General features: G+C 37.4%; 1 protein-coding gene across 3 annotated transcripts in view; it reads right to left on the reverse strand.

The window, feature by feature from the left end:
* TCF4 (transcription factor 4) overlaps positions 1 to 23,487 on the reverse strand; it is a 329,775-nt gene that overhangs the window by 107,987 nt on the left and 198,301 nt on the right. For all 3 annotated transcript variants that reach the window (XM_045020695.1, XM_045020697.1, XM_045020696.1), the window contains 2 exons: positions 12,580 to 12,709; positions 12,082 to 12,131 (listed from right to left, as the gene is read on the reverse strand). In XM_045020695.1, the coding sequence (XP_044876630.1) occupies positions 12,082 to 12,131; positions 12,580 to 12,709 (180 nt within the window). The remainder of the gene's footprint in view (positions 1 to 12,081; positions 12,132 to 12,579; positions 12,710 to 23,487) is intronic.

Here is a 23,487-nt window from a genome sequence, read left to right on the forward strand (position 1 = left end):
ATGGAATAAAAATTTTTAAACAAAATACTTCCTAACGACAGAATTCCCAAAGCAAATACCAGAATTCCCAAATACTGTCCACTAGAAATATTTAAAAGAAAGTTACAATCTGAAGTTACTTACTACATAGAGAAAGAAATAGAAAGGAGCCATTTTTCCTGTCTAAATGTCTTGTACTAAAAATTATCCCCCAAAGCACAAGTTCAAAGAGAGGACTAAATGCCAAATTCTTCCCTCATTTGCACTTGTGCAATCCCCCTGACTTCCTCTGGTAACACTGGGATTCAATGGGTGTAACTAGAGGCAGAATATGACCCTAAGGATGAATCTACAAATCTCATTTTCTTTTCTTTATATATAAGCCATTTCTTTTCATTACAGCAGGCATTCAATTCATGTCCCATTTGAACAAAACAAGAGCAACAAACAGAAAAAAGAACAGTGAAATGCCTTTACAGATCCTGTGAAAGGTTAAGACTGGGCATACATACATTTCCAAATGGAGTTCCACTGGTTTCAATGGACACTATGCAGGATCACGCCCAGAGTGACAATTTTTGTTTCATGAAGCAATTTCACTAAGTCCAGATTCACCACTCCTTTCATTCTTCTTTATTATATATGGAATTTCAGGGAATTCTGTTTCACTATGAGAGCTCCACTACATATATATATATATATATATGCTTTAATGAAAGAGGAGAAAATACATTACACTGAAATTTTGCATATCAAGTTTCAGCCCAAGGAATATGCACAAACTCCCCACAAATAGGGTGTAATATGCAGGCTCCAATACAACCATAATTCCAGAAGGAAGAGTAAATGCTGCTATGCAAAAACTACAATTCTAAAAGTGCTGCTTAAGAAAAAAAATGTGCTTGGTACTTACAGTATTTCAGTTTGAACTTATAGCAGGCATTTAGGAATCCTCTGTATTCAATTGTCAAAGCCCTAGGTCTCTAGCCATGAGAAACACTTTGTTGTCCTCTGCACTACCTACATTACTCTGAAGAGGGAGTCTATGCTCAAGCAAAACAATAAAAACCACAATAACCACATGCCTGTGTTACCAGCTGCTAAGAATAGTCCTTTCATTACTGCTGTTTTGGGCCCAAACAGTTAAATATTTAGAACTGTTTGAATTTTGCACTACATTTTATTAGAAGTTAAAACATTTAAGGCCCAGGCATAAAAAAACATAGCATGCTTTTCAAATGCTATTTTGTGTTTAAAGAATTATATATAATTTATTTAAACACACACACAGTTTTATCAACAGCTTCACTGAATTTTAGTGTGTTGGGGGAGGGAGGGGACAGAACCCACATAACACGTTGACTCTAAAGAAATGCTTTATACTTTCCAGTGCCACAATTTTCAGCAGAACATCTTTTAATCAGTCAACTCATTGGTTGACAGTAGATTCTGATTTAATAATGTATTTGAAAAAAGTTTAAAGCAGGGATCGGCAACCTTTGGCACACGGCCTGCCAGGGTAAGCACCCAAGCGGGCTGGGCTGGTTTGTTTACCTGCCGCGTCCGCAGGTTCGTCCAATCGTGGCTTCCACTGGCTGCGGCGAACTACAGCCAGTGGGAGCCACGATCGGCCGAACCTGCGGACATTTCTACTAATTGAAAAAGTGCCGGTTTAAGTTAACATACTAGAAATGTTCGTATGAAAATATGAAGTAAGGGCTCAATTTTGCCCTTGGATACACTGAGTAGAAGGCTGAGAAAGGATGTAAGGCAGCAATGTGTGTTATGTGGGCATTGGATGATGGGTGTTCTCTCGTGGTACATAAAGTATATACAGAGAGGTGCATAACATGGCCTACAGGTGATGGGGATTCTGAGAACAGAGGACATGTCCACAAGCTCCTATGGGCGGCACACACATGTCAGCACTTGTAATAACGTATACACTGCTCTTAGGCAAAGGAGCACTACACATAGTGCTTAGCAGCACATTGCAGTAGTCTTCTAGCCAGACTGCTGTGGAGCTAGCTAAGCACTTTAGCCCTCAGTATTTACTGAATTATATAAAAATGTTCTAGCAAAGATCCCCAAATTAATTCCTTTTTCTTCTCAACCCATCACCTAATGCCTCCTACCCAATCCACTATTCTGCTTCCTTCTTTCTGAGTGCTTTGGTTGTTCCCCTTACCCTGGAGCCAGTCATGAAACCCAACACTCCTTATGAATATTTTATCTTTCTCCACTTCATCTGTCCTCCATCTCTGATCTAACTGAAGGTCAGTTCAGAAAGACCCCTAACAGATCCCACCACCTTTGCTGATACTCTACCAAATCCATAATGGGATTTCAGAACGTCTGGCATTCACTGCTCGGCCTGCTGCCATTTTCAACTAAAGTATTTCAGGGCTTCCCTGGGTCAGTGATAACCCAGAACACACTGCACACTTCTAACCCCAGGGAAGCCCCAGGATGCATGACATTTGAAGATGGCATTCAGCCCAGAAGATGCTGCCAGCAGTGATGATGCTGAGATCCCACCATACTGTTAATTTTGTGAGTTAGATTTCATAGTAGGCGGACCACTGGCAGCAGCAGAAGCATTTGAACAGATAGGAAACACACTTATCCAAATTGATTTGAAAAACTCCCATTTGGTTAAATTGGATACTTGAAGCTAAGGTTTAGGACAATTCATAAGGCTGGCTTTTAAAAAATAGCTTAGTCCTCCTCTAATGTTTAACATTAGCATACATTAAAATATACAGCGAAAGCATAAACTGAATGCCTCATAGTTCTCTGCTCCCCAGCTCTCCTCAGCCAAGTTATCACAGACTTCTCTCTCCCATCCATTAACATGTCCTTCCCATAGGAAACCCACACAACCAGACCTAAGCTTTAGGGAAACTCCAGATGGCATCACAGTAACATTTTCATTATCTTAGTTTTGGAATAAGATAGAGGTTTCCCAGGGCTCTGGGACTGAGTCATACACTCACTTGTCTGCGCAGATAATGAGGTCAAAGCTGTTATGCGTGTAAGCATACTCAACATCAGGTAAGAAATATGCCTCCACTATGAATAGGGACACCCTTATATATGATAAATAAAGAGGAGGGATGGTCTTGCGGTTAAGAGGGGAACGCAAGAAATCTGGTTTCAACTCCTGGCTCTACCACAGATTTTGGGTGTCACCTAATTTCTCTATGCCTTATTTCTCCATCAACAGAAGTGAGCTAATATTTGTTTCCCCCCTATTCTGGGGGGGTAGGATAGCTCAGTGGCTTGAGCATTGGCCTCCTAAAGCCAGGATTGTGAGCTCAATCCTTGAGGGGGCCTCTTAGGGATCTAGGGCAAAATCAGTACTTGGTCCTGCTAGTGAAGGCAGGGTCCCTTCCAGCTGTATGAGATAAGTATAACTCCATATATTTGTTTGGCATAAAGCCTTCAAGGCAAGGAGTGTTTCTTACCATGTGTTGTGCAGTGTTTAGCACAATGGGGTGCTGACCCGGTTGTCATGACCTTCCTCTCTTTTTCTCTACCTTTAAAACTTTTTTTTAAATAAAAGTCCTTATGGTGATGGAAATACCCTTGAAAACATGAACCAAGAATCACTACACAGTGATGCCTGACTGAAGCTGCCAAGAGTCTGCAAGAATAAATTTAAGAGGTACAAACTGGTCCCATTCATCTCAGCGAAGGCCCTGTGGACTCTATGCTCCTGCAAACACAGCATTTGGAAGTTTTTCATTTTGCAGTTTTATTGCAGTCAGGCACCCAACATACTGGCCCAGCTCTGCTGGAACTTGCTGGCTTTTTTGGGTGTCCAGTTTGTCCCTCAAGGGGAAGTTACCTGGATTATAGTGCCTGCTCCTTACACTGTTCCATGGAGCCAGACACCAGTGCCACTGCAGCCATCCTCCTTATCTTTCCTCTTCTATGGACTGCAGGCTGACTTCCCTCTCTGATGGACTCAGACCAAGACAGCTACCCTAGTACTTCAATGCAGTTGTTGCAGTAGCTAGCAAAGGATTCTGGTGCATGCTTACAGACATTTAAAGGAAGGCCCATTGACTCATTTGGAGACCAAACATCCATCTTTACTAGAGAAACCCACTGAATTTTTAATCTGAAAGTTTATGGGTATACAAAATTAGAAGACTTTTATTAAGTGGCAGTTCCATAAACAAAAGCTCTTCAAGCATCACACTACTGGTATCCCTCAAATAATTAGGGAAACACTAAACGCGCCCTGCATTTCGGATATTGGGATCTGCTTGACTGATCTACAGAGAAGTCAAAGCAGATTCCTTCGCCAAAGATGCAGTCAGCTGATGAATTCATTACACAGTTACAGGTGTTCAGGAACAGCTGTTTAAAAGAAGCCAATACTTCTCAATACAACTGGATGACAACACAGATGTGTCTTCTTCTGTCTTATTTTTAATATTTGTCTGGGATGAGTGGGCCATACACAGAGATTCTACCACTGAAAGGAAATGCCATGTTAACATGACAGGAAAAAAATAATCTGAAGCTTTTAAAAATCAGTTTTCACATCTGGATTGGCTTTGCTTTGCTTTACTGGTATTTTTATTGACAGAGCCCAAGCTATGACAGCAAAACACAGTGGCTTTGTGACTAGAATTGCACTCCAAGCCATTTGGACCAAAAAGCTTTGGTGGCAAAGACAATGCCAATGGAACTGGAAAAGGTACCTAATGAGAATGTTAAAGTTGCAAACTCTGTTAAAGCCTCTTTGCTATCTTATTGGAAGAAATGGGCACTCAACATCAGCTGCTCCTGTTCCATAATGAAATTTGTTGGCTTGCATGTGGCAAAGTTTTAAATAACTTGTTAAAGCTCAGAAAAGACTCCAGTATTTTCCTTGCTGAAAGTGGTTCTGCCTTTGCTGAATGCTCCAATGATCAGCATTGGCTTACTCTGAACGCTTCTCTCCAGGGACAGCACAGAACATAGATTTCTCAACCTGAGGGATTGCATCTCCTCCTGGGGAGGTAAAAAATAGGTATCAACTGGTTGCAACCTCTCTGCTCTTCCTATGTTGCTAAGTGAGAAGGAAGTACCAGACAGATGGCCAGAGGATCCTGGGATGGTCCTTGTGACAGTCAAGGTCCAGACACTCCAAGGGGAGAACTCAGCAGGTTTAAACTGCAAAAATGAGTAGTCAAAGCAACCAATTGCATACTGCATTATTGTATTATAAAAGTATATTGAGTAAGGTCTTTTATGAACACTTGTAATGTTCTGAACTTGATGGCCATTATGAGATTAATATAGACTGTGATTATGACTTTATGTATTTGGATATAGAGAGAAAACTGATACATAATCGATGCTCATAACTGGTGGCGCAGTTTCACCTTCATCTTACAGCAGGGTGGTGGTCAGTCAGGGGCTGCCTCCTCAACCAGATAGATGAGACTAGCTCCAAGCACCTAGCTTGGTACAACCCAGGAAGAGACAACTGGTGGGCCATTAGAGTTAACGGGAAGACATTGAGACAATTAGGGATTTCCCCACTTTGAATATCTATAATGAAGAAAACACAAATTGCGAACCCTTTTAAAATGGAAGGGGTTTGAAGTGAAAGGCAACCAGAAGCTGAGGGCCAACCTCTAGGTAGGAAGCTGCCTGTGAAACACTGGATCCCCGTTCACTTAGGGGATATGTTGAGGTAATGTGCAAAGGCAACAGGTAACTTGTATTAGAAAGCGGATCATATCTAATATAGGCTGTGTCTACAAGCAAAGAAAAACCTGCGGCTGGCCCATGCCAGCCGACTTCAGTTCACAGGGCTCGAGCTGTGGGGCTCTTTCATTTCTGTGTAGACATCCGGGCTCAGATCTCTCACCCTACAAGATCCTAAAGCCCAGGCTCCAGCCAGGAGATGCGGGACTGGAAGGGCTGTTGATGTCGCCTTCCAAGGCATAACTAGGCTGGCAGAAGCCAGGGTAAGGCACTGGGCTGAGTACTAGTGTCAGGGATCTGAGCCACAGCAGCACAGCATTTAGGCTCCCCTCGGTTACAGGGCAAGTGGTGACAGAAGCCCTCACTGGCCTGGGTGATCCCCCGAACGTCACAGTTCTGGTGGTGAAAAGGGAATCCTAGAATGGAGACAGTTGAGAACTACTGAATGACACAATAATTGCTGCATTTAATAACACGATTTACAAGTCTAAAATCACACCACACAGAACAGAGAAAATCAGATTACTAAAGATATCAAGTAGGCTTGTTCATGCTACTGGAAAGCTTTATTACAGAGAAAGATAACTTAAGACTTGGAAAACTTATAAGCAGCCACTGTTTGAAATGTTGACCTGGTTTCATCCTCAGGAGCAAAGAGCCTCACTAGAGCATGTGAGTGACTGGAGGGAATGCCATGATTTCTCTTTTTCTGAGCTTCTCCCTCTTCACTCCCAATCACCCCTCACATTTCTGCAGGACTAAAATTAAGGTAGGTTGCATTCCTGACTATTCATCCCAATAGGCTTATTTAAAATATCTCACCCACTCTGTTCACAATCAAACCACGTGCATAAGCTACTTGCATCCTAAACCTCCTACCAAGAGATGACTTCTCTGTCCTTTTAAAGTTATCAACTATTTTACTCTGTTCCTGGCAGCTGTTGCAATAGCTAGTAGGTTTGGGCAATTAAGACGTGCATAGACTTTCGATTCTCGGGTACAAAGTCATTGTGATGGAGGTCACTTAAACTTATGAAACCTCAAATCTGCTTAAACCTTAAATTCTAACCTGAGCCTTAAGGCCTTACTCAATTAACCACACTGCATATATCTTTGTTCTTTATTTCTGCATACTACTCATCCAGTAGGCTCCTCCCAAATATCCCTTCTAACTGCTCTCTCTTTCCTTCTAGTCTCATTTTCACATCTTCTTTCATTCCACATCCTAAGCTTGGAATGCTATTGTTTCCCTTCTTCCATATGACCATGCTCCATTCACATCCCCTTTTAAAGCACATTTGTTTCACAAAGGCTTTCAATAATGATTTTCCCCAACAAGCCCACAGGACTAAGAGACTGAGCTTTCATCTGGTGTATTATGTGCCATAACAATTTTGTCTGTGTCCAGTTTGGATCATAAATTCACTGAGGCTGAGAATGTATCTTCGTTTCAATAGCATAGAAGACACTGGAAGTGCTCTACACTGTATGTATTATAAAATAAATTAATAATCATAATAAAATACTCATTTCAGACAAACTGCTCTTCTTGCAAAACTGCATCTCAAGGAGGTGAATTAACAATTGATCTTTTCACTCCCAGACTCCATGGGCAAAGTTGTGGCTCTCAGTGTGTGCAAAAAGAGATCAAAGTTGGATGAGCTGGCAATTTGAGGATTAGGGGACTCTCTAGGTGGTGAAAGGCTAGTGTAGCCAGCTCTACATCTTCCCCTCCTGGACCCTCAGGGTAGGAGGCACAGAGTGAGAAAAGAAACCATTCCTCACTTTTGTGTCCATCCTATATATGCCAGATTTCATCCTCTTCACTCATGGAGATGGAGGGAACAGTATGGCCCATTGTGTTTTGCTCTCAATTTTCCAGTGGTCAAGATAAGAGGAGCAATATAAGATATACCTCATGAGCACTAGGTACATATATTAGTAAAAGGTCAGATGTGATTAAACTGCCAGTGACCAAAATGGATAAAAGCTTCAGGTTACAGAGGAAGGAAACTGAAGATAAGGAGATACAAATACAGCAGAATCAGAATCAGGAATATTTTGGTCTGGAATGTGCTGGCTAATAAACTTCTATAGCAGATTTCATCAAAGATTTGCAAAGCACTTTACAAAGGTAGATACTATAATTATTTTTATTATGATATGACCTACACACCCAGGGATCTGGGTCCCTTTATGCTAGGCATTGTACAAGTAAGAGACACTCCTTGCCCCAGAAGATTATAATCGAGATAGTCAAAGGAAGTACTGTCACCCTATTTACATATTGGGAACTGAGGCACAAAGAGGTTGTGACATGCTCAAATTAACACCACAAGCCAAGCAGAGTGAGGAACAGAATCTAGATCTCCTAACTACCAATACGATGCTCTGAAAGCTAGGTCAAACTGACAATGTGGAAAACAAATCCAGACTTAAAACTTGAAATTGGCCTGAGTTCCTGAAACCACGAAAACAGGAGAAGCTGAGATATTCTTTACAAAGGGCAACATGAATGTGTTAGGGAAAGATATTTTGTACATGCTGTGTGAAATAGCATATCGATTTACCTAGGAAGATTGATTAGGTAACATAATATTCGGTAAGTATAGAGGGTGTTGGTATGAAACAACATTCTGGGACTTGTATACTTATTTAAATCCAGTTTATTGGGGTTCAGAAATGTTATTCCACCCCAAGTTACAAGTTTGTCCTCTTCTTGCAACGAAACGTATGTACAGCCCCCAATGGGAGTAAGGGCTCAGCTACATAGTGCTGATAAAGAGCTTTGAGATCATAAGATGAAAAGTGTCATTCATTCATTCATTCATTCATTCTGCCAGACTGGAGCTTGCTGTGGAGGCCAGACTTATATGTTTTCTTTCCCCCACAGCCACTGCAGTGTTTCTGAATAAAGACAAGGCAGATCATGCACTGTTTGGAATGCACCTTGTCACAATAGGGTGAATTTTTAAAGATGACATTTCAGCCTTAACTCTGAACTTTGTGTTTAAGTCAGAACCTAATACTATTTGAACTCTGATATTTTTACAGTTTAATTGCCTTTGCTTTCAACATCAACCATCATTTTCAGTAAAAGCAAGAGACAACGTATTTGCTACAACCGATCGCAGAAATTTTGTATAAGAGCATTAATATATTCAACCAGCTGAAACTGTTCCCCAAAATCCTTTGTAATGCATCGTATAAATAATAGTGAGACCAATTTAATACAAGTATTTTAATAGAAAGACAATAATATTTTCATCCTATCAGCTAAATGCAATGTAATCTATTTACTCAATTTAGAAATGCATATTGTTTATCCAACATAACGGTCCCATCTAGGCTAATGATGCAAGGTGTATCACACACATATACTTTGATCCTTTTAAAAGATGCATTATTCTTTTAGGGATGACAATGGCTCGGATTAAATCTATAAAGTTTGCAAATGATTTCTCATGATATATATTAATGTATAGCACAAAACCAAAGCCAGTCATATTTATGCAAACACACTTATGTTATGCATCTCTAAGAATCTTTGTTATATTCTTGTCACTGAATATTTACATTTAATTTATCACATATTCTGATTAGGTAACACTTTGCACAATTAAAGTATTTTGGGGGGAAATGAGTGGCAGAGGGGAGGTTTGCGGGTTTTGTTTTGTTTACTGTATACCTAGTAAAACACAATTTCAAATTTCACAAAGTTGAGGGGTACAGTTCACCTTAAGAATTATTTGGCCTATAAATATTATTTTAAAAAGAACCCAGGTTCTATGAGTGTTTAAAAGGTTAAGTATTTCAATAATGTAAAACAGAATTTTTAAAAAAATGTTTAAAGGAGGAAGAGGTTTGATATGATTGTGCACAAAAGTCAAATGCTTCTGGTTCTTGTGAGTTCAGAATCTGTCCAAAGCAAACTTTTACTGCAGAGTTTTAAGACCCTGACTGTAGAGGTTTCTAATAGAAACACCTATCAACCTTATCTCCACAGTGAGACTAGACTGCAGACAACATCATAATAAAACTCTCTCCTTATGACAAGAATACAACAGTATCTGTAATTGTCCTGAAGTGGTTTGCTGTCTACAGGGAAATATTTTTAATTCATAAGAAATTATGGAAAATTTTTGTATGACAATGATTAAGCAAGTAGAAAACAGACATTATAGCACACAAATAGATTGTGTATCAGAAAGAAATATACAATATTCTGAATCCCGGAAAAAGCTAATCGTTAATTTTAAAGATAAGGTAGAAAATACAGCACTGCATCTTTAAGAATTTGTGCCTTACGGCAAAAGTATGTCGCTTTTACAGCACAAAGCTATTCTGCCATTCCAGAACATTCAAAGATACATTTTACTGTATTTAATATTATCCATATTATGTACTGGCTTGCTTCAAAATGTAAACAGCTGTGAGGAATATATCATTTGAGGTTGTCATATAAGCTATTAAAAGCTAAAGTTTCATCTAAATTAAATCCACGGCTAACTTCAAGCATAAAACCACTCATAAAATCCCCTTTGGGGGGGATATTAACTATTTCTGTAAAGGGCCAGTAAAAATACATAGCTAAGTAAACTTTAAAAATAGGTATAGTGACTTTTTAGTAAAAAATGTCTATTACTAGCAACTTTTGTTTTCATAATTTCCATATTTCAACAATAAAATGATACATATTCATATACGTTCAATATGACAAGCAACACAATAATTGGAACATTTAAATTAATTGTTCCAATTGTAGCCATGTAGGTCCCAGGATATTGGAGAGACAAGGTTAGTGAGACAATATCTTTCATTGGACCCACTTCTGTTGGCGAGAGAGACAAGTTTTCAGATTTACACAGAGCTCTTCTAAGCTTCTCTCTCTCACCAACAGAAGTGGGTCCAATGAAAGATATTATTACCTCAGCCACCTCGCCACTCATATTTAAATGGTGATATGCATAGTCTTTCCCTTTCAGATTTCAATTTTATTATTTCTAAAATGAGTAGTAATGAGACTACAGTTTCTCACATTCACAGGTGTAAATGAGCCTCTTTAAAACATGTTAGTTTGTAAACTTCAATTTTAATTGGGTTTACAATAAAAACAAAAAATCCATCTCAGATTAACAAGTTAATTTGTTCATATATTTGGCTACATTGATTATCACTTAACACTTCCTAATACTCACATTTATAGATAATGGAAATATGGTTATGATGTGAAAAAAGTTGTCCGTTTTTCTGAATAAGATTTTTTTGTTTACAGCTATTGATTTGAAAATCTATCCAATATATTTTTTAGCACAGATGTAATGCTGTATCCACATATATAACAGTGCAGCACAAACAAAACTAATGGGAAGGTGCAGAGAAAAATATCATTCTTAGTCATACTAAAACTTAGAAGCTATACTTATTGTAATTCTTTATTGTCTCTATTAAGGCTATTATAAATGTACAGTACATTACACTGAGATAAATAGCTTTAAAAGCTGTAATATACATTTGTTAATTTTTTTTTCAGCAAAAATAAAAGAAGAAGAAAAAGAAGAATCTATCAAATGTTGGCAGATGAGAAAAATCAAATGAAAAGTTATTTGGATCACATAAGAAATGATTATATACAGCTGAAGAGACTTTTCAGCTTTTAATTGCCTGTGATATAGATTTCAAGGTAATCACTGAAAAAAATGTATCTGTTTATCTGAGATAGTATCCATATTCCCACAAAAAAATTAATCAAGGATATTCATTACAAGTATATATCATATTTGGTGCGGGGAGAGAGTGGGACTCTGAGTAATTATTGACTATATCTTTATTTATTAAATAACCCATAATGCCTTTGGCAACAGCTGGATTCCACTGGTTGACACCTGGTATCACACATGTAGGCAGCTACTGATGCAGTTACTTTTATAACTCTAATTCAGGTACATCAGTAGAAAATAAAGATGTTCTCCCTGTATTCTGGGCTGAGACCCATGTAAATTTCTCATAAATCCTTTCCACAAATCTCTTTTAAAATGCAAATCCATAAATCATCATAATACTGACAAAGAAGTTAACCAACACGTGAAACTAATGCTCATTCTATCCAGAGCCACGTACAGGTAACTACCCAAACTTCAGGCATCTTTCCAGCGCTCTCTTTGGAGTTTCCCCTGCTGAAAATCAACATGACCAAGACATATTTGTCCTCATCGTGTAATTAATCACTTCAAAGTTTGGTCAAGTGACAAGATTTTTAGACTATCCTTACCTTGTCTACAGTCTTTATTGATAAATGCTCTACGAGCTTGGAATTGGATTCACTTATAACCACTTTTCATCAAACAAAGCAAAAGAAAACACAAACAAGCTTGGCAGACAAGCAGTACTTACTGATGATGGTAAACCCGGAGGAACTTTTCGAACTTTCTTTGTTTGTACTTCTGAAAAAAAGATAAAATGCCATTGTAAGACATGTTTTCTTTGAAATTTGCCGAACAACAAGCTACCTGATTATGCTTCTTACAGCTTTAGTCTAGACTTTTAGCATTTTGGTAAAATAAAATGGACACCATTGCTACTTACTGAGATCAGGAAGTTTGATGGAAAGTTGCCGGGAAAGAGTGAATGTGTAGATTTGGAGTGTTAGATAATTTGTTCCCTCCTTAGATGGTTTTGTTTTTAAAAGGACCCTTGTGTGTGCAACCAAGGGAAAGCAAAGAATCAGCTAACATTAAAAAAAAAGCCCGTTTGTATTGCCAGCTGGAAGTACAAGCATGCTCTGTCGTTTTCAGTTAGATTATTGCTTTTACTATAAAATGTTGTTAAATAAAATGAAACTTCAATTGTTATTTTTTAATGGGGGGAAAAAAGCAAGACGAAGTAACTCACCCATAGAAGTACTGTGAAGAGGCCTCCTTCGGGGGTTATTGCTAGAATACTGATAGTACTGAGAGCCAGGTTTGGTGGGTGAGAGAGCTCCTGGGTTGCCAATATCCATGTCACCTCCAAGGAGACTTTGCTAAAAGATTTTAAAAATAGATATTGTGAAATCTAACTTTCCCGGCCACCAGCCATTTCTTATTGCTTAAAATAACAATGTAAAGAAACCTGCATGAAGCAAACTGAAATACTATTTAAGAGCGTCCAAGATTTTAAAGTACACAGTACTAAACATTTCCAGTTTAGGGTCTTTCCCTTTGCTAAAGATGCTTTATAGAGTAAATTATTTAACAAAAAAAACCAAACCCTAGAATTACTTACATTTGAAGTAGACTTACGCCTTTTTATGCAAATACGATCATTGTTTAGAACAAACTTTTGAAGCTACATTGAAGAAATATATTTGAATACAATTCATTTTCTTCACAGCAGACAAAATGTGTCTGTAAACATATTTTTGGTAACAAAAAAACCTTTATCCTGTTGCTAATATTATGGTTCAGTGTGTATTAAACTAGCTAAATTGACTATCTGCGTATAGCAAAGACTTTCATGTCTGTGCATGAAATATACAAAGCAGATACCATACAAAATATACACACCAAGTACACAATATTTGATTAAGATGTAAAAATAAAATTACACATTGCAAAAAAACCTGGCTAATTTAGCAAGTTATTGGAAAAAAATAACCCCAAAATATCTAAGGCTATTGGAGAGCAGCAGCAGCAGCAGCGAAGGACTTTTAAGTATATCTAGTTTATGTTTGTATTATATATAACAAGATGCACATCCACAAATGCAAGATTTACTCAGTCAAGAAAGGAGTCTAGTTTCTATGAAATAGCAGGAAACAGTATCTGACCACAATAAAAGACAAATTTTAGTCTGTAAGAGAGTATGAAAGAAGAACAATTTTCTAAGAGTAAGATTCTATTTGCTATAAACTACGTTGAAACTTACCCATAATATATAAATCCCCTGATTATACTCTGAATTGAACACATTGTTCTTTTAATTATTCTGATATGCAATAAAACAGGTGTAGATACTACCATTTATATTAAGAACAAATTTACCATTTAATAAAGAAATTTTAAAATTAAGTACCAAAAATCTAACTTTATCGTTACTTGTAATCAACTTTTACTGACTGAACTAATTACTGTACTTGATAAAGTACAGAATGTGTTTTCCCTAATCTAAATTCTAATCACCATGTCACTCACAACAGACTTAGTAATGCTTCACTAACACACTATTCACATGCAAAATACTCTAAATAGGCCAATTATGACTCTGCCCCTGTTCCCTGGTTAACCCGCTGAGAACTGAAAAATTTCACAAGGCAGTCACCAACTAAAACAAAGGCTCCTTGTTTTAAATTAAGACAGTCTTTTTGATTCCTAAATAGCTCAACAAAGTGGCATGTCTTCTAATGAAAGCAGTTGGTCAAATATGACCCATGAACTGGAAAATCAGAAATTAAAACATCCTTATTCGCTAACTATACTTCTAGAAACATCCAAAGATAACTTTTGATTCTATAAAACTATCTTACTTTTATTCCAGATGAGCAATGTGTAAATAACTAATGGGTTATCAACAAGTAATCCTTGATTGATTCTATTTTAGGGCTTTTTACATAATGTGCTGTCTAGCATTTGGCTTTATAGAAATTCCAAAAGGATGTAATTTACAAAGGTTTTAAAAATGTGAGAATGTTATTCTCAACTTTCTTGTGGCTAATATCTTTACATTTAGCAATTATTTAATATACACCTGTGGTGACTATGCTCTTTTTGATACACACCTGCACTGACAAAAATGTTTGCAAGTGAGTCGAATAATGGCAAAGAAATACATACAAAACTGACTGAAAAAGTTATCAACTCATTCTGAGTATACTATTGAAACAAACAATTTTATTGAATGTCTTTTATTGAATAATTTATTCTGGAATGAAAGACCGCTAGCCACAAAAATCCTACTCAACCATGTATTTTTTATCATACATACATTGTTCACATAAAGACAGACCAGCTAATCTGTACATGGATTATCCATGTGTCTAGTGGTCTGAAAGATTTAACTCACAACCAGCCTTAGAGCTTTCTACATACATCCTACTTGATGTAAATGATTTTTTTTAAAAGAATATACATAAAAATGGAGTTTGAATTTTTGTACAAATAAAATGAATCTTGGTTAATCTAAAATGACGTGCACACATTATATTTTTTGTTTTCTTCATTAAAAGACCTGGAAAGGTTGTGAGATCTCTATAGACAGAAAACTTAAGACAACTATATTGGAAATAAGAAGTGATAATAATCTTAAAAGCAATCCATTTTTTTTTTGTTTAGTTATTGGTTACTTCTCTTTGCCACTCATCGTCTTTTTATAATGATTACTAATTCCTTGGTACTAAATGCTTGATGACATAAATCTACAAAGGTAGATAATAATATATGGATTATATATAATGCAGCATTCTGGTACTGTGGACACGTGTGAACAGAAATATGCAAAAGTTTAAGAAAGACTGCAAGAAAGAACTTCCAACATTATGATACTGCCTTGGTTGCTTGTAGGGTTTGTTCATTCAAGGAGTTGATGTGTATATTGTTGGTATATGAATGCGCATTACCTTTGCATGTACAGCATGGTCACAATTACTACTACATATTTTACCATCAATAATTTTCATGTAAAGTAGGATGTTATAAGCAGCTTCTTATCTATAATAAAGATCAGTCTTTCCTGAAAAAGCATTGCTGTCTAATGAACTTTCATCATCGTCACATAGACTAATTTCTTCTTTTTTTTTTTAAACCTTTGTTTTTCACTAGGACAACAAAGTCATTCTTCAAGGCAACAAAAACATGCATTTCTGTGCAGTTAAGGAGGCCTCCCTAAACACTGCACTGTGGAAAAATAAGATAAAAATATATATGTATTTATTCTGAGATGCAGGTAAAAAGAACAATGGGCATTTATTATTGTTCAGCCTACATGTCACATTATTAATAGCCTGCAACAAAGAGAATGAGAAAACATTTACAAACCATGAAGCCACAGATTACATACTATTTAAGGCTCTTTGTCCATATTTGCCCATAATTGTACGAATTATTAGGCATTCAAAATTCATATTTGCCATTAAGAAATGATGGACTTGCAAGTTAAGTGTTACATCTGTCAAACTCCTCTCCTGACTTTAGACAGGGTTAAAATGGTTGCATGTTTTCCATTTAGTGCAAGCTAATGTTCTGATGTTATCTTTGTGTCCCACCAGCATACTACCCAGGAAACACAGGAAACAAGATGCTGCATATCTTTGAGCTAAACTGTATAAATCTTACAGACATATTCCTTCAATTTAGCATTCTCTGTGCAAATCCCTCCCCCACACCCCTGCCGCCCTTCAGAACTGTATAGTTTGTAGTGTACACTGAATTATCAAAAACAAAGAATATAACACTGAATTTTCCAGTCAGATTTCAAAATTTGAGTTAAAAAAAATTACAGAAGAAAAGCAATCTCAACACAGCAAGATCCATTACCAGATTCAGACACCCAGCAGTTCTTTGTCAATTTGGATTTTTTGTTTGTTTGTTTGTCACCTGGAACTCGGTCTGTGTTTCTAATACACCCTCAGCCCTGTCTTCTTTTAATTTTAGCCAGGAAACCTTCACTTCATACAGAAAATGAAATCACAAACTGAGTTTTTTAAAAAGAAAAAATTGTATTGATCAAAACTGATTAATACCTGAGTGGTAGTTTAAAAAAAATTGAACTGCTTCAATCATACAGCTGAAACTTTGCTTTTCAAACCAAAATGATTTTTTGCAACCGAATAATTGTTTCACTTTAATCATTTTTTAAAAACCTAATGGATGGGAAGCAGATTTCTGAAACTATTATATTTACCCTTAATTACAGATACGAATAGGATGAGTGCAGCCTTTTATTAATATATAATTAATTCAGATGAAAGGAAAATGACCTTGAATGTTGTAATCTGGGGGTTGGGGTCGGGTGAGGGTGTTCCTCCACCATCAACCCACCACAGGTTAGGGAAAAATATCTGCAAAAAGGCACTTTGCTGGACTTCCATGTATTCTGTTTTTCATCATTCCCCATTACATTGTGATCAGATATCAAACACGGCGAGATCATGGGGGATGTTTTAGAACAAAGAAAAACAATTTTAGATGAAACCAGATTAAGCTCCTTTTCTGAACTATTGCCAAATGCTTGAGAGTTGAATCCATGTTGGAGTATTCTAGTGCTTGCACAGCTGCAATTCTATTCTACGATCACAAACCTACATGATGTGTAGTGACTGGGGGCCATATGTTCCCCAGCACAGTAAGCAAAAGGGTCTAAAGGTTCAAAGAAATGTCAGGAGGGACTGCAGGGAGGGGAAAGGTGACTGCACTATAGTATTCTTTCTTGTCATGTAGTTGTGTACGAATCTCCACACCACTTATGTGATAGTGCTGCCATGTAGCACTGAGGATCCTGTGGCCAAGCCAGTGGTGGAGACTGGAATAGGAACTCAACACGTTATGCTCTTCAGGTGAAGAAGCATAATTTAGAGATCAAGTGCATTTTACAATTAAATTCTGAGCAGCATGACAGGTATTTCCACACAGCGCATAAGGACCTATCACTGCAGCCAGGCAGCCTTTGTGAAAAGTATTATTGCAACTGGGAAGGGTGGGGAAGAGGAGTTCAGAGCAGTATTTAGCTGCAAAGGAACCCTGAGTCCATAGGACTTTCTCTAGCAATTCCTGTAGATCTCCAGGTAACCTAACCCAATAATATGTGACTGTCTCTTCCAAACAGCTTCTGGCTTGCTACTCCTTAAGTAGAACAGTGTTGTGGTCTCAGTCCATATGATGCAAGGCAGGAAGAGGAACACAGACCTTTTCTGTGGGAAATTGACTTTGTACAGATAAACAAGCCTGAAGTGCTGAGGACATAAAATGCTGAACTATTATTAGTATGTGCGCACACACACACACACACACACACACACACACACAATCATATATATATGTGTATGATTATATTATACACACACACACGACTATACCTTTATTATAACTCTTGCATATCATGTATCAACTTAAACCAATAACAAGATAATTTGATAATAAACATAAGAATTAGAGGAAACCACCTTCTTCATGTAGAAAGAACACAGCAACATTATTTTTCAGGATTCTTTCCACATTCTTTTTTGTGAAACCTTTTAGGAAGATTGATGGATCTGCCTAGCCTTTAGGATGAGGAAATGAAAGTCTGTATTTTTCACCATGTTTTGCCCTTTGTCACATTCTTACTGTACACTATGGACTCAATTTGCAAGTTTTGAAGTGCTACCTGCAGTATTGCACCAACCCCACTTTGCAGGCCAGTGAGGATGAGGAGCACAAGATCATAGCCACACTTCCTCCCTACTCCTTTCCAGGTGATTTGATCCATGAAGGAGGAAGGCTCAACTCCTTGTGGACGCATCCCCAAATACACTACTATGCACACATGTATGGAGCAAGAACAATCTAACTGTTGTAGAGTGTTTATACATCATGGAGCAGTAGATTATGTGTAATTATGACCTTTTTTCAGAAAAAAAAAAGCAAGGAGAGAGGGATGTGCAATTCTCCTTAACATGAAAAATTTACATTTTTCAGAACCCTTCCACCCCACATTTTCAGTCAATGGGATTTGGCTCTAATGTGCCTAAATCTCTTTAGATATTTAGGCTCCTAAACCAGTTTGGCTAATTGCCGTGAGGCCTAAATACCTTTGAGAATCTGGGATTTTGTCTATTTACAAACTTGCAATCTAGTCAACCTGAATGTGCCAAAACCACACCTAATTAATGCTGAGATGGTTAAACAGGAGTGTTGATCTTTAACTGTCTTGTCGCCTGTGATTTTATTTCCATAATGTTCTACCATTTTGAGACAACAAACTGTAGCATAATCACTTTCCCATACATAGATATGGGATAGAAATCTGAATCTTACATTTTAAATGCTGGAGAAGAACCCAGAATTCCATTCTATCATCCAGGCTTCAGCCTCTTTTTCCTGTTCTGGGCTAAGTTTATGAACTTTTTATGTGGTAAAAATCACGTTGGCTAAGTAATAAAGACATTCCATACATTCTCTGAATTGTTTCTCAGTTATCTCCTTCTGTGGTTTCAGTTCTTTGTTGTTAATTATATTATTAAACCAGATTTCCACTGAGACTGTGACAACAGTGTCATCTGCCCATAATCTGCCAAGTCCCTTCAAAAGCTCCTTCAATGACTTTTCGAAAGTTTAGCACCTCTTTGTAGAGCCCTCTGTTGTGTAAAATATGCACGCTATGTTTTTATCTAATGTCCTCATGCTTAGTGTAAATTTCAGCATATTCACGGTAGCTGAATATGCAAGTATAGAGACAATTTCTTGAGTTTCACCGAATGTATTTGTGAAGCTGAGCCATCAATTCTCATTCATACAACAAACCATGACCCTAACAGTGTTTGAGGAAGAATTTTGAACTTCCATCAAGTGCTTTAACTTTTCTCCAAGAGGTCTGTATTGTTTCTTGAACACCAAGTCAGAATTTGGGTGACTGCAGCTGAGAAGCACATCATCTTTTCTTTTTTTTTCCTCTGTCAGAGAAAATGGCAAAGAACTCTTTGCCATAGTTTTTTCTCGATGGTTAGACAGTATCTTTACCAACCTTCACACAACATTCTGCAGCTTTCTTTTCAAATGTTGACCTATATCTTTGTAAGAATGCTTCAAAGAATCCTGTGGCACCTTATAGACTAACAGACGTTTTGCAGCATGAGCTTTCGTGGGTGAATACCCACTTCTTCAGATGCAAGACTTGCATCTGAAGAAGTGGGTATTCACCCACGAAAGCTCATGCTGCAAAACGTCTGTTAGTCTATAAGGTGCCACAGGATTCTTTGTTGCTTTTACAGATCCAGACTAACACGGCTACCCCTCTGATACGTAAGAATGCTTGTAGCTATTACAAGGTAATTTCTCATGTTCAACCAACCCCCGTGCGTTAATATCCTTAATGTTGATTCTCTGAGTTCTTTTTTTATAATTATTCTCTGCCCCCACTATTTCTTCACTTGTATTACTTAGCAACTTTCAGAGATCAATTATCTGCCTCACATTTGTTTTTATGGAATAACCATAGATTGATCATTTTCATTTTTGGGGCATCAAAGACAAACAAAACACTTCTCTTCAATTAATCTGATGTTGAACCACTGATGGACAGTCAGGAATAAATTATGTCGTAGCTTCTAGGTTTTTATGATGGAGATGCTGGTGATGGAATAAAACATCTCACTTGCAGAATCAGCACATTCAATGTTCTTCTCTTCTACTTCAATAGATGAATTTTCATTTGGCACTTTTAACCTAAATCTATTTTTTCTACATTTTTTAGGTAAGCATATGCACAAATTCTTTTTATTTTTTTGTACTTAGCAACTCTTGACAAAGTTTACTTTTTACTTCAGAAGAATTATCTGGATTCATTTCTTCTGTATCTTCATTCACACTCACAGTATCTGGTATTTTTCTTAAAGCCCTAAGTCCCAGCATTGTGAGAATCTCAGCTTTCACAGCTGTGGAGAAAATGTGGAAAATGTGACCCAAATGTTACCTAAAGGCTCAGAAAGGAGAAGGAAATAAACCTCCTCCGAAGTTATCTTTAAAATCTCATGATTTTTAACCCAATCTTGTGATTTTGTGGAGGGAAGGAGTGACTCATGATTTTTTAAATGCTTGGGGTTTAAATTGCTGAATTTACTATAGTCAGAATGAGAAACAACTACCTACTGAATTCAACACTGTGAAGACTAAAAAAAGTATGTTAACTAACACTGCATATTATCAGATACCACGTCCAGCTTCCAGAATTTTGTAGAGGCTGGTGAATCAAGCATCCACAATATTCATATCTTCACCCACTTCCCTATCCAACCTCCAATGACAGCTGATTCCACCTATTAGACACAGTCCTTTCTCCAATGATTCCACCCATCCTCTTTCACCCTCCAGATTTCAAGAAAATTTGACACCTTTCTGATTGTTTACTAACATAGGTCTAACAAGGACTGTACTATTCTCCACTTCATTTTTAACTTTTCAGAATACAGTTTTCATTCACAGAGTGGAATTTGAGCCTAATCTTTCTACTGTCAAAAACTTTCATCTATATGTAAACAATCCAGACTGACAAGGACCTTTTAAAAAAACATAAGAGTGTTGTAAAGGGTCTGCAGGGAGGCTGGGGAATCTAGATCTTAGAGTTCTACACAAAGTCCATTACTCAGGGAATCCCATCCAGGATGAACTCCATTCAGTTTGCCAATCAAGAGAGGTGCAGTTTTGTGCCACCAAAGTTGATAGTACCCATTCATCTTAGTTGCACAGTTGTGCTGCGTAACCAATCTAATAAGATATTATAGTCAAGAAAGTGTCACAAACTTAGACCAAAGTGATGCAGTTTATACACCAACCTAAACCAAATCAATGTGAATATTATCTGAGAGGTAATGGCAGAATCTTTTTCCAGGGCAAGATAGGCAATATAGAGCCAACTTCTACCCCCAGTTTACACCTGTGTAAATCCACTGACGTATAGGTGCGCTACAAGAGGGGTAAATTAGGGCAGAATTTGGCCTATAGTCAATATTGGCTCTGATGTGGATTGCTGCTCAGCTGCATATAATTAAGCACTGTCTGCAGAATTTCTTACAAAGCAACTCAGTGATGCTAGAATGGAGAACTGCCACATCATCACACAATTCAATTGCTCTACAACTTCTCCCTTGTGTAAATAAAACATCCACTCACTCACCTCTTCTATGCAACAATGAAAATTAAACATTAAGAGAAAATCTGCCTATTTCTGTGTCCCTGCACAATGCATATGATAAGAACAAAATGTAGAAAAAAAATGTCTGCTAACAGACACTTTCTCTGCCTCCCCCCAATACAGTACAGCAAAACATACAAAAGCTCAGTTATATTAAGTGTTTCTGTATTTTAAACATGCACTATAGCAGAGCACTGGCATATGATGTAAGTGTTACCAAGGTAACTACCACTTCATATATAGTGGAGTAATAGTCAAATAAAACTCATGCGTATTGGCATGTAAATTAAAACTGCCCGATGGTTACGAATAGGCTCATGCATCCTCCTGTTTTACCGCTTTTCACATTCTTTTAAAGAATGTATTACAGTGTAACATCATTGTTCGCAATACCCAATTCCATCCACTTTTTTCCAAAGTTTCTCAAATCCTATATCCATCTGGTACTTATCAGCAATGTGGTCACTTATTGGGGATGATAGGAGGGGAAGAATGAGGGTTAATGAAGTGCAGAAATTCATACTGTGCAATGAAAAGAGCTTTTTTGCATTTTTTTTTCCCAGAGTAAAATACACAAGAATTGCAGGGAACAATTCCTTAGTCAGTCTATACTACTTTTCCAGTTCAAGTGAGCCCTTTCGTGTATAATTCAATAAGTATGTTCTAATCACTACTTGCCTTAAAATGTTTCTCGTTGGCAAATTATTTCAAAACCTAAAATAGAGCAAGTTTTAAAAGACCTGTTAACCTAACAAGAAAATTAACATCACTCTTCCCTGTGTAAACATTTAACTATAAAGAGCTTACTACAAGAATAGCGGGTCAAGTTGTTTCAGACGGGGCAAAATATCCTGACATGCTTCAGTCTTTAAAAGGTGTTTAGTGGCTGATTTCCCATTTTTAATTATATAATTATTTTTCCCTTTGAATATGAGAACACAGAAAAGGCTTATACAAGTTCAAATTCAAAAAGAGTGTTTTTTTCTGAAATTAAGTGTTAGCAATATTTTTACCCAAAGAAAAGTTACATTAAAAACATCCAAAAGACCAAGAAAACTTCCTGTCTTTAAAACAACAAACAAATGAATCAAAACCAGCTAAATAATTTAATTGCTTAGAAGAATGATTTTGTTAACTCATTACTGTTTGTTGGTCTCAAAGATACTACGCTGTCTACACTGCAATGTAAGCCTAGGGTTGGTAGAACTCCAGTTAGCAGACCCTGGGTTTGTTCACTTAGGGCTTGAGTGTCTTCACTTAATTGTAACCCCAGATTAGGAACTGTTGAACCTTGGATCTCAACCTGAGGCTTCCGCATCTACACTGCATTATGCAGGCCTAAATCCAATCATCCATATCCCAGACTTCCTAGAGCCCTTCCAACATGTGGCCGCTCTAGCCCTTTGTTCATGGTGCGGTATGGAAAAACTTGAGTGTCCACCAAACTTGACTGTTCAGAGCACAAAGAACGTTGGCCCATAGGATTGTGGAATACTTTTGGCGAACTCCCAGAACACAAGTTCAGTGGGTCTATGTCTAAACTGCAAAAGCAATAGGACTTGCACCCTAGGTTCCAGCTTGATGCAGGCCCAGACTCTCCATGCCTGTGGAGCCCTGGGACCCTGGGTCTGAACCTCGGGTTAGTGCGATTTAAGTGCACAGGGAAGGAGGGGCAGGCTTAAGCCTGAGTTCAAACCCTGGGCTTACACTGCAGTGTAGACATACCCAAAGATAAGCAATACTTATCCCTTTCTTATCCAGAAGCAAGCTACTGTGTGTAAAATAATGTTATCCAGAGACTAAAAGCAATTTAAAAATCTTTCCACAATCTAGCATGTCAGATACTCAGGCATTTGAAAAATGTGAACAGATCTGTCTGTCGGACATATTTTCAAAAAGACACCATCGAGTTAAAATTCATATATTTACCAAAAAAAAGTG

Source organism: Mauremys mutica, chromosome 6, assembly GCF_020497125.1.
Source record: "Mauremys mutica isolate MM-2020 ecotype Southern chromosome 6, ASM2049712v1, whole genome shotgun sequence".
Taxonomy (NCBI): Eukaryota; Metazoa; Chordata; order Testudines; family Geoemydidae; genus Mauremys; species Mauremys mutica.